The 12,466-nt window shown below is 39.9% G+C and overlaps 2 protein-coding genes across 5 annotated transcripts in view; one reads left to right on the top strand and one right to left on the bottom strand.

The window, feature by feature from the left end:
* saa (serum amyloid A) overlaps nt 1-12,466 on the bottom strand; it is a 323,028-nt gene that overhangs the window by 60,451 nt on the left and 250,111 nt on the right. The window lies entirely within an intron of this gene.
* The window catches only part of syt7b (synaptotagmin VIIb), a 100,499-nt gene that overhangs the window by 64,328 nt on the left and 23,705 nt on the right, over nt 1-12,466 (top strand). The window contains exons 8-10 of one of the 2 annotated variants that reach the window (XM_071488619.1): nt 2,264-2,464; nt 8,121-8,468; nt 12,152-12,274. In XM_071488619.1, coding sequence (XP_071344720.1) covers nt 2,264-2,464; nt 8,121-8,468; nt 12,152-12,274 — 672 coding nt within the window. The remainder of the gene's footprint in view (nt 1-2,263; nt 2,465-8,120; nt 8,469-12,151; nt 12,275-12,466) is intronic. The other variant, XM_071488620.1, reaches the window with a different exon arrangement.

The raw sequence follows: 12,466 nt of genomic DNA, 5'->3' as shown, positions 1-12,466 counted from the left end.
AATTGTTTTTTTTTTATCTTTGAATGGGTAAATATGAAAGTATGGTTACTTTCTGGTAGAGAGTTAGATGAGAGGATCTACCCCAGTCTCATACAATATGTTTCATTAAATATGAAACAGCCAGCAGCCATGTAGCTTAGCGTAAAGACTGAAAAGAGCTAACCTGGCTCTGTCAGAAGATGACAAAATTTATTTTCACAGCTGTTTCCTCATGTTTCAAGCCTTTATGCTAAGCTATGCTGTGAGACTCGTATCTGGATGTGGTGTCTTCTCATCCAACTCTCCACTAGAAAGCCAATCAGCATATTTCCCAAACTGTCCAACTGTTCCTTTAATGTGGTGGTTTCTGGTCCACTTTGTTCTCTCTTTTTTTTTTTTTTTGTGCGTGTGGCATTGTTATGTGTTTTTATTCCTCTCACCTTTCACTCCGTGTTTTCTGCTCATTTGTTGTCACTACTCCCACTATCTCTCATAGTACTGTAAGTGCTTTGAGGCTGCCTGATAGCCCTCCTGAGTCTAGTCAACTGAGCCCTGTTCCAAAAATAGTGACACTGTATCCGTCGTATGCAGTACAACAATTAAGTGTTTGGATGGTAAAACGTCTGTTTCATATCAGCCTCCATTCCATCACTTAGATGCATCTCACATGTCACTGAGGTATTAAGTGAACCTGTTTATTCTTATCCTCTCTAATTACATCTCACTTGACTCTTTCAAAACCACAGGGAGATCAATTACTCTGTATTTGTGCAGTGATGTTTAAATTATTGTAAAATCAGTGAGCAGCAGTGACTGTTGGATTGGTTGCATTGCATTATATTATTAACATCATTATTTATATTGTTTATTTATTGAATAGCATTTAATAGGCTGGTGATAGCGGCATTTCTAAGATATGTGATAGTAAATTGGTGAGTCAACCATTTCTTACTCCTTACTGTCTAAATAACAATGCTTTAAGGCAGGCAAGGCATGTTTTTTTTTTTTTTTTTATCATCTTTCAAACCTAGGCAATTCAAAATGCTTTACATTAGGTGAAAGGTGGAAAATAGATTTCATAACAAATAGAATAAAACTACAGTGCACAGGAGAGTTTTTGGGATATTGATTGTGAGAGTACTGCAGACAGTGCTGAACAAAACAGTAGCCCACATAGCCAGAACATATCTCATTGTTCAGTGAGAAATCATTCATTTTACCGTCAGCCTACACTTAATGTCTGAATGTTGTTGAAGACATCGTCCTGGTGTGCAGCTGTGTGTTGTGTGATTTGTCCTCACTCAGTGGAAGGTCCCTGCATTGAAGCTGTCGTTCTGTCTGCACTCGTCTCTGTGACGTCTTAAGTCCAGGTCAGCTGGGGTGGGCAAGGTGGCATGATGAGTAATTGCATAAAAATACTCTCTTGCAAAAAATATTCTTAAGCCATGTGAAACATTTTACACAAAGTCACATTAGATGTTTAAGGGCTATTGTTTTCATCATAATCTGCAGGTGAGTTGCTGTGAGATTACAGAGACATTAGTGTTCTGTTCTCATCACCTCCATCTGCAGTCTTGAAAGATGATGCATTTGCATCATTACTCAGCTATTATGCCTAATTCACAGAGCCAGCAGGTTGGTCATTGCTGTCCCCCTGTGTCGAGTGAAATGGGGCAGACCTGCTGCATCTCTTGGCCCATTTCTCACCTTAGACATTTCCAAAAACAGATTGTTGTGGTTTGTGTAATTGCAATAACAAAAAAGTTCCCTATAGGTATCGCCAGTGTCTTGCCACTATTGACATTCACATTATAAGTTATCTTAATAAAATATTTACAGTTAGTAAAGTAATCTTGGCCTTCAAATTTTGCGCAGTTTTGAACAGAACTATTGTCTATTGTCTATCTCAGTCAAGTGTCCAAAGAGCAAAACAACTGTGCCCTCCAGTTTACTCAGCATTACACAATATCTGTCAGCTCAGACCTCCTCACTCCTTAATTTACTAAGGGTCTGGATGAACAGCAGCTATTCTTCCAAGTTCTTCATGTATACTGGATACTTGTGGCTGGACCACATGTCCACAAAGTGTCTTTTTTACCGGTGTGACTAACTGTACTGATGATACTTTTGCTTTCCGGCTCTGTACGTCCGTCTGTGCGTCTGTCTCCCGTCTGTCTCTCGTCTGTTCATCTCTCTCTTTCTCTTCTTTGTATCCTCTCTTGGTCCTTTTCTTCCTGTCTGTCCGTGTTTCTTTGTCTATGATCCACCCCACCGTTCCTCCCAGTGGGGCTGTGGATAAGGGTGGGCAGGGCGGTGCTGGACCCTCACCGGGGGCCAGTGACAGCGGGGGTGGTGCGTGCTCTGGGACTGGGGCGGGGCCCAGTCGCAGTGACAGCGTTCGAAGCATGGTGACGGGGGGCAGCAAGGCCGGGCGCTGGCAGACGGTCCAGAGCCACATGCATGCCGGAGGCCTGCGGTTTAGCAAGTGAGTTGAGCATGGTGACAGGGGGCACGCATGAGGGGCTGCAGTGGGCACAAGAACAGCATGGTGTGGACATCAAGGGAGAGTGTGAGTTTGTAAAGGCATCATGAGTGATACTGTTGCATGTACTCTCGAACATGGAGATTAAGCTATTTTTGACTTGTGCAGATGAAGATAATGCAAAGAAGGCCTGATGGAGAAGCCAGCTGTTTTGCAGAGTGTACCTGTGATGTAAGAGAAACCCTTGAAGTCTTTTGACTACAGAGAGCATCCTCACTCATAAACAAATTGCAATTTTATGTCAGCTGCCAAATATTCACCAGCTGATGTGAGGACAGTCTCAGACAAAGTGAATCCACACAGTCATACTGTTTTTCTGCAGGCTCCAATTTACTGAAGGCTGTGACAGTTTCAAGAATTTCAAACGAGACAGATGCTCTCAGAAGATCTTCAGAAATAGCTTGTTTATTCATCTGATGTAACAGCTTTTTAAACTTAGAGTGGGTTGTTGCATAAACAGCAGGTGAGCAGTCTTATCAGGCGAGTGATGCAAATGAAACCCTTTCCTGCAACATGGCTGAATGCAACATGATTTTAACCAAAGCTCACTTTGTATCAACCTCTGCAAACAGCTGAGAAGGTGCTTTGTTTTTGCGATTAGGTTTGTACATCAGCCCGTCAAACTGCAGGCAGCAATCACATCGACTCTCTGTTGGTTAATGGTAGAGGCAGCTGATATTCAATATGATCAACTGATACTGGAAACAACAATGATCGAATAAACATCGTGTGACCAAAGAAAAATGAATCACTAAGATTGAGTATTGTGGATAACCACAAATACTTTATACCTATTATACCGTAGGTCGTTTAAAGTGTAATTGTGTTTTTTTTTAATTAGCTAAATGACAAATCAAAATCTACTTGTGTATTCAAATAAGAATCCATCCCACATATATGAGTATAAAACAAGTTGTTTGTTGGTGAAAGCTGCATGTTTTTGGAAAATGCCAGTAGCATATTGAAGAGAGTAATAAATCATAAATATAAGATCCCTGTGTGTAAATTGTAGCCCAGATAATCAGTCTTTTGTACTGCATCGCCTGAAGAGTTCATTAATTAAATTCTAAGCAAAATACAGCTGAATAGATGCATTGACAAGTGTAACCCTGAGGTTTTGCAGTTAAAGTCATTCTACCATTCATTCAGTCGTTCTTAGCCAACTTTTGACCAACTTTTTAACTACATGACCTATTAGACTTGCAAAAGAGTATATGGACGCTTGATTTTCATTTCTCATGCTGTAGTATTCTTCACTCCTGACACTCTTCTGTTTTGCTCAGTTTTTACTCCATTCAAATCTATCTGAATTTCCATTTCTCCTCTGGTATTGGTTTCTATTTTGGGGCATCTGCCTCTCCCCCTTGCTGTCTCTCCTTCACTCTCTCTCTTTCATTTTTCACAGCTTGAAATTTTTCTTCTCGCTCTGACTCTGTCTTCTTGTTTTTCATTCTCCTCAATTTTCCTTAATTACATAATCATTCAAGGTTCATTTTAATTGACTTTCAAGCAAGAAATAATGTGGAAATGGTCCTCTAAGTCAGTAATAGGATACAGCCCATGCTTGGGCATATAAATGACTGGTGCTGGTGCTCTACAGACAGTAAAGATGCACAGTACCTGGAAGCATCAAGGACATCACTGTGAGAGGAGGACTGGGCTGGAGAGCCTTTCAGTTTTTCAAATGAGCTAATTCTTTGACAAATTTATGACACTGAACAGAAAGGCAAAATTTATGAGCACATGGACTGGCTCCCAGATGTCTGGCCAAATGCCACCATGAATCCAGCCAGATGTATTGATTTATCATGATGTCAGTTATGATAACATATTTGTTGGACCCAGAAATGATATCCAATATGGAGCTTTCTATGTTGCTGGACCTTTTTATTCATCCTTCATATGTACAGTTGGCTGAATATATTAGTTCATATGCTCAGATGTTCAAATAAACAAAACAAATAGTTTCTTTATAATGTGTTGTTACACTATCATAGATTTCATTTATCTCTGTCCAATAGTCCTCATTGCACACGGCAACTCTCATATCACCAGAGGACATAATATATAAGGTCCATACATAGTATGGAGAGAAATAAATACCACATTTTAGACTGTAAAAGATATTTTTTGTTAGGTGAACTTTAAAATATATATACAACCCTGTTTCCAAAGAAATGTAAAAAAAACCAAACCAAAACAAAAAAAAGTAAATAAATAAATCAAATGCTGAAACTGAGAAATTTTATTGTTTTATGAAAAATATATGATTACAGTTTACCACTGTCTTGCATCACCTCTTCTTTTAACAACACTCACGCCTGATATAGGATTTCAACTGCTCAACAGTTCGGGGTCTCCTTTGTCATATTTTTTGTTTCATGATGCACCAGATGTTTTCAAGGGTGACAGGCCTGGACTGCAGGCAGGTCAGTTTAGTGTCCAGACTCTTCTACTACGGAGCCATGCTGTTGTAATACACACAGAAAAAGACATTGTATAGATGGCAGCATATGTTGCTCCAAAACCTGTATATACTGTTCAGCATTAATGGTGACTTTTGAAATGTGCCCTGATAATAAGCAGGATGGTCCCTCTCCTCTGTAGCCCGGAAGACGCAGCGTCCATGATTTTCAAAAAGAATTTGAAATTTTGATTCATCAGACCACAGGACAATTTTCCATTTATTTAATGAGCGCGGGCCCAGAGAAGTCAACGACGTTTCTGGATCATGTTTAGATGTGGTTTCTCCTTTGCATGGCAGAGTTTCAACCTGCATTTGTGGGTGAAGCGACAAACTGTGTTCACAGACAATGGTTTTCGGATGTGTTCCCGAATCCATGCAGTGATTTTTTTTAGAATAGTGTCTGTTTTTAATGCAGTGTTGCCTGAGGACCCAAAGATCATGGCCATCCAGTACTGGTTTTCGGCCTTGTCCCTTGCACACAGAGATTTCTCTGGATTCTCTGAGTCTATTAATGATATTATGAACCTTAGATGCTGAAATTCCCAAATTCTTAGCAATTTTACATTGAGGAACATTATTCTTAAATTGTTGCACTATTTGCCCACACAGTCTTTCACAGAGTGGTGAACCTCTCCCCATCTTCACTGCAACATACCCAATCATCTTGCTGACCTGTTGCCAATTAACCTAATTAGTTGTGAGATATTCAACCAGGTGTTTTTTTAGCATTACTCTTACACAACTTTTCCAGTCTTTTGTTGTCCCTCTCCCAACTTTTTTTTAAACGTGTTGCTGGCATCAAATTCAAATTGAGCATTTATTTTTCATAAAACAACCAAATTTCAGCATTTCAACATTGGATATGTTGTCTTTGTTCTATTTTCAGTTAAATATGTGTTTACATGATTTGCAAATGAGAGTATTCTGTTTTTATTTACATTTTACACAGTGTGTTTTTGAAACAGGGTTATAAATGGATCCTTTAAGATCTTGTGTTTATTGAATTGATTGGACTATTTCTGTATTTAATTTCATTCCAGAAGATAAAAGTAATACCATTTAATGACTTGAAACTATGTAGTGTATTTTTGACATAATATCATGTGACAAAGTGTGAGGAGCCACTGGCTCTGGAAGTATTTTCCCCCATTATAAATATAAATTTTATTGTCAATTTTTAATTAAGGTTTCTTTTAATGATGTCCCAAATGGTTCTCAAGAGAGTCTCCTGGACAATTTTACAATCACATTGGTTTATGTAATGGATATTAGAACTTATTATTTGAGCTATGTTTCTGAGAAATCCTGTCTTTTCCATAAGTGTGGTATGACAGATGGCTCTAAATACAACAATACCCATAAGCCTCAGCTGCAGTTGCTATGAAGACAAAGCCAGTCCGAGGTGCAATCAGAGCAAAATCAAAACACATTGTTGATGCTTTTAGGAGCAAAGCACTGCCAAAATTGTCCAATTCTGCCAAAAATGACAAAGAACCCATTAAAACAAATTAAAACTGAAGAACACTTTGTCATATTTTGAAATAGTATTGATCTTGGCTGTAAGCCACTCACATAAAGTTTAAAACTCCATGATTGGATATTTCTTATCGAAAAGCACCTTAGGAGACATAGTTAACATCTCTAGTTAGGTTTTTATGAGCACAGGCTTGTGGACCAACATATTTGTGAATGCAGTTGCTGATCTTTTCTTCTAATGATTCAACTGAGAGTTTCATAGAAGTGCTTGCATCTGTCGCCTAATTTTGTCAAGACTTTGACGATCTGGAACCCGAAATGTTCAGAATACCTTCTCCCACTTTGAAACTCTATAACTTTTCTGCTCAACAGAAATACAGCAAACAGCTTCAATAAATTAATTCACATTTAGTCAGTTACAATATTATGCACAAGTAAGTAAACATTCTCATCAAAGCCTATCCTCAGGAAAGACTCCGGTGGTGTGCAATTTGTGAGTGCGTGCGTGTTTGTATATGTGAGAGAAAATGTGCCTGCATGAGTGCATGTATTTGAGATTTGTCTTGTACTTACTTGATCCAGCATTGCTCTGCTCCTCAGGGGGGCTGTCTCATGGCTCTCCAGCAGAGTTAGAGCCGAGTTAATACTGAAGAGCGCCGCTAACTCAACTCAGGTCCAGGCAGTAAATCCTCCCTCGCAGCATTAGCTCCAGACAGAGCTGTTTAGCACAAGCTTACAGGCAGGGCAGTGATTGAGGGGAGGATAAGGGGTGAAGCATTATTACATGATTGTAAGAGTAGCAGACCGGTAATTAGAGAGCAGACTTAAAGAACAGTGATTGGAGCTGGCGTAGAGATAGATTGATGTGAGGGCTGAGGGCAAAGAAAAGATTAATAGATGGAGGAGATGAAGAGCAGTTGAGCTCAGAAGCACAAAGGTACAGAGAAAAGTGGGAAAGGAAAAGATAGCAGGAGCGGACAGGACCTTAGAGAAAGACTGGTGGAGGGAAAAAGGCAACAAGGTAAAAAGGTAGAAGTAGGTCAGGACTAATTAGGGAGAGAGGTAATGTAGAGAAACAATTTAGCGCTGCAGCTGGAGACCAGAATCAAGTTAAGTGATAGTGATACTTTAATTTCAGCTTGAATTTAATTCCACTTAAGCAGAGGCCTGTTTTGACACTGGTTTGGAGAAGAATAATCGAATGTTGACACATTGCATGCCTGCTCATCCACACGTACACTATCCTACAGACTAAGCTCAAAAAATCTACACAGTTGGTTTGATACAGATGTTTAACAGCAATCTAAATCTTTTTGACAACTCTGTTCTTCTTTCTCTCTCCTCTCCCCCTCTTTCACTGACCTTCTTTGTTGTTTGTTCTCCCTTGATCCTCTCTCCCTTGGAAATTCACTGCGGACACTATGTCCTCACATTTCAATCTGTGCTGTATTTATATATGTTTTTGCCATTTTTATCCTCTCCACATTCCTCTTGAGATCACCATGATCATGTGTAACCAACTTTATTATACTTTCATCTTTTCTAAATCCTTTCAAAACTTCCTGCCCAGTTCTCTATCTCTCATGTTATCTCTAACTCCAATGTCTACCTTGTTGTATCCATCTCTTTCCTTGGTGCTCCCATGTGTCTGCTCAGTTTTGGGGACACTTCCCTCTCGTCTGCTTCCACCCTGGAGCACATCCCATCCTCGGCTGTGGCACGCCCTCGGCCCCTGGTCCGGCAGCAGAGCCTCCAACAGCCCCTCACTCACCAGCCCCCTCCGGGTCCCAACGACCCTCCAGTCACCTCACAGAGCCTGGGCCAGTTGCACACAGGCCCAGGCGGCGGGGGCCACCGTGGGGGCCCGCGGGGGGTCCGGGGGAGTCCGGCTGGAGCCTCACGGTACAGAGGAGGAGGTGCAGGACGATCAAGGTCAAATCCAGGCAGCTGGGATCACATGATGGAGCAGATCCGCACCAGAGGACTGGACGTCAAGTCGTTCTTGTAAGTGTCGTGAAGTTTTCTACTCCTGACAGAAACTGTGGAATGTCTGCTGCTCTCATCAGTGACACAGTGTGGATTACCCGGACAGTATACAGTATGTTGCACTGCTGACCTTATTTTTAGGTTTTCAGCTTAGTTTGACATAACTCACTTGACTCACTTGTCAGTGTTTGCTGAAACTGTTTTAGAGAGATGTTGATTCAGCTTCAATCTCATTTTGGGGGCTGTATTTTGATCCTTCCCTTAGTAAAGTAAAAGTTTAAATACACCATTAAAAGTAAAGGTCCTGTGCACAAAATTTGTATTGGAGTAAGAGTAGAGAGGTATTATCTGCAAAATGTACTTAAAGTATCAAATTAAAAGTAAAGTTAACTATGTTGTTTCAGTAAACTGTAACAATACATCACGTTTTATGATAAATTATCTTTGTATGTACAAATTTAAAATACAAAGTAAATATTAAGTAAAACTGTGAAGTTAGAAGTATAGAAATATGAGGTAGCATAAAATGGAAAGTATAGCGCTCTAGCTACTCTCTTGATAACATAGTTACAGATAATTACAATTTTATACAGCACCTACGTTATCCGGTTCATACACTCCTGAAACAAACAGCTGATTGTTTGAGGTACGGAGCGCAGAGAGCTCTCCTCCTCCACTTGACTTGAATGATAGATTACAGATGATGTGCTCCACAAAGCAGCCTCACGTAAACGCCCCCTCCCCTCCTGACCATGAACATAAACACTCACACACATCCACACACGCAGCTGTGTACTCCTGTACTTTTTGCGTGTCTTCCCATTAACAGTGTCTCCAGGCCAGTGACCTCCCTGCCTATGTGAATCATCATTCAAATAAGGCTGTGCACATATACGGGGAGGTGGTATCACCCATTGTCCCTGTCCTCATGAATCTCACTGGACCAAACACATCAGTTGTTGACCCTGGGGGGGGGATAATACTGTGGGGAGTGGGACTACTATGCATTTGCGGTCAGTGGGGTGTGAACAACCAAATGCAGCAGTTTCACCTTCCATGTGTGTCTATGCCTGTCACACAGTGTGGCGACTGAGCCACCCCGCTTATATTTCTAATCAATAGCGCTGGTGTAGGAGCTAATGATTTCAGTGCCCTCCGGTTGGAGTGCGCGTGTCTTTTTTTGGTCATCTATACAAATCCATTCACTTTATCGATGAGCTTCATGTTGGTGCTGTTTACACATCCCCAGTGGGTTGCTGTCTCTCAAGTGCTAATGTGTTCCTCTTGTTTTCGATATTGCTTCTGCAAACACCTCTTGCTAGGGAGGCACTGCACTACAGAAAGCACATGCAGGCTAAGAAAATACATCAGAAGTATGGGATATGGAGAGATGAGGGGAAGATCAGAGGGAAAACGGAGGAGAGACAAAATATAATATAATATAATATAATATTTATAATAAAATATAAAAATACCATACATTAAAAAAAGTGTGAAAAACATTTTCTATTTGTTTATACTTTGTGCACAATTTCACATTTGTCATCATTTTTGTAGGATTTAAACCTTTACATTTTAAAAGTTTTGATTTCTGTGTTTACATTAGGACCCTACCTCTTTCATTCATCACCTGGTCAAGCTGACATTCAAACAAAAACGAGACAGATCTTAATCCATTAAATAAAAGTGGAAATTGAAGCTAAATAAACCCAGGTGATTTTATGGGATGGCAGGAGTGAACAAAAACATGTTGGAATTGCCCTTTAGGAAACCACCGTGGTAGAGAAAATACATAAAAGTTGTCCTTGGATCGGCACGCCATGTTAGAGGCTCTATAAAAAAGAAGAGTGCTTGGTTGAGGCAGAGAAGTATGAAAAGCAAGAATTTTGTACAATATGTGCGTGCGCGTGGGTTATTTTGTGGCTGAATTACAAGGTTAGTTGTGGGCAAATGTTGATTTGTTAAGGTCACTGTTTCCATGGCCGCCTGAATTCCTGGCGCAGCATACATTAGTAAGACGTAATTTAAATGACTTCAGTCATGTTTAGAGTAAGAATAACAGCTGAAAATCAATGTGATATGTTTCTTTGTTGCAGGTTTTTGTTCAGGCCACCTCAATTTCCATGGATTTCCTTTGCTTTTTCTTCTATGTTCACTTTTTTTTCTGCATGACATTTCAATTGCTTCTATTTTTCTCTCTGAAACAATCCAAACCCTTCTCCTAGGCTTTTGCTTTTTGATACTGACACATTTATTTTTCCATGAAACAGATGATGATGAAGCCATGGGGTAAACAGTTGTGCCTACCTTTCTACTAATCATGCTCATTTTATTTGAACACATTTAATGACTTCTGCAGTTTTTTAGTTTTTTTAAATAAAAAAATGTATTTAATACATCCCTGTACTCACACTGTTTACTGATTCATCATATAACCTCATATGTATTAACAAACAAAAAGCTTCGATATACATTAAATTACCCCAAGTGTTTTACTTTGACACTCCATGCTAAGTGCATGGGCACTCTAATGTGATCCATACAACATCATGTCCATGTTAAAGACGTAAAGAAAGAATCAACCCACCTTGTGACAAGTGAACTGGCACCAAAATCATCGCTTTCTACTGTAGAAACTGCTCGTGCTAATGATACAGCATACAGCCCATTAAGTAATCATAGACACCACACATTATCCAAAATGTGATAATAAGACTTTTTAGTAATTCAAAGTCTGGATGGCTTTTAACAGCACACTCTCAATCTTGCAGAACTGGTTAAGGGAATGGTAAAGAAAATGTCCGTAGACCTTCTTTCAGATCTCCTTTTTACTAACTGCTAATGTAGTCTTATTTGCTAAAACATAAAATGAGAAACATTTGCCAAAAGGCTTTGTGTAGGGGAGATTCCTGGAGGTGGCAGATGATGTTTTATGATAATATGAATTTACCCGCCATAGAATAAAACAATACTAACCCTGGATTACTTGCTGTTACTTACTAGTTGCCTTTAACATCTTCACACGATGTGCTGTATGCTAATGTTAACTGCCTTAAAAAATGTTATAATGTGCACATCAGGGGTAATTTTGGTGCCAGTCCACAAGTGACACATTGACAAACAGACAGCAAACTCACATTAAGATGTGTTGTGCAGTGAAATGCAAAACCATATACTGTCAATTACCACTGTAGACTGTGCTTTGTAGATGTTGTGGTTTGTTCTGCACATGCAATAAACCAACAAAATCCAGTGTTTTCCGTGTTTTGAAAGTGATAATGTTCAATGTTAACATTAGTTTGGCTGTAAGAAAAAATAAACTTATACAGAATGGCATGAAATGCATGAAGTAAAGTGTTATTTACATGTTAGATTAATAAAGTCTGTATTGTAGTGTCACCTTACGCCATAGCACGCAGGTCTGGTTGAGATGCACTGCAATGTCAAGTATGGACTGAGCATTTGTTAAAATGAAATAGTGTCCTCACAACAGTCTACCGCCTCTCTCCCACTCTGTCTTTGTACATGCAATGAATGTGTGCTGCGTGTGTTGCTATGTTTCTGTCACTGCCTGTGTGTGTGTTTGTGTGTGTGTGTGTGTGTGTGTGTGTGTGTGTGTGTGTGTGTGTGTGCGTGTCCTTGTGCCGGTTTGTCTACATACCTGTGTGGCCTTGTGATGTCTTGTTTGTCTGTGTGTCCAGTGAGGGGAAGATGGTTGTTCTGTCTCTAGCAATCGGGCTGGCTGAACAGGATGACTTTGCCAACCTCCCAGATCTACAGGAAGCCCCAGCAAGCAAAGAAAATGAAACCACACCCGAAAAGAGGTAATAAAGAGAAAGAGAGAGAGGAATAATGTAAGGAATGTGATTAGTTAGGCACAAAAATAAAACAAGCAGCTGTTTGTCAGGAGTGTTTTATCTATGTTGTGTTGATGTAGTGGTCTACACTGTAGCGTGACCTTAAAGATCAACAGTCATATTCTGAAATGGTGAGGTAATTTTTCATGTCAAAAAAAC

This window comes from Trachinotus anak, unplaced genomic scaffold (genome assembly GCF_046630095.1).
Source record: "Trachinotus anak isolate AG129_WGS33_773 ecotype Australia unplaced genomic scaffold, CSIRO_AGI_Tana_v1 ptg000011l, whole genome shotgun sequence".
In the NCBI taxonomy this organism is placed as follows: Eukaryota; Metazoa; Chordata; class Actinopteri; order Carangiformes; family Carangidae; genus Trachinotus; species Trachinotus anak.
This window is presented reverse-complemented; position numbering and strand designations above follow the sequence as displayed.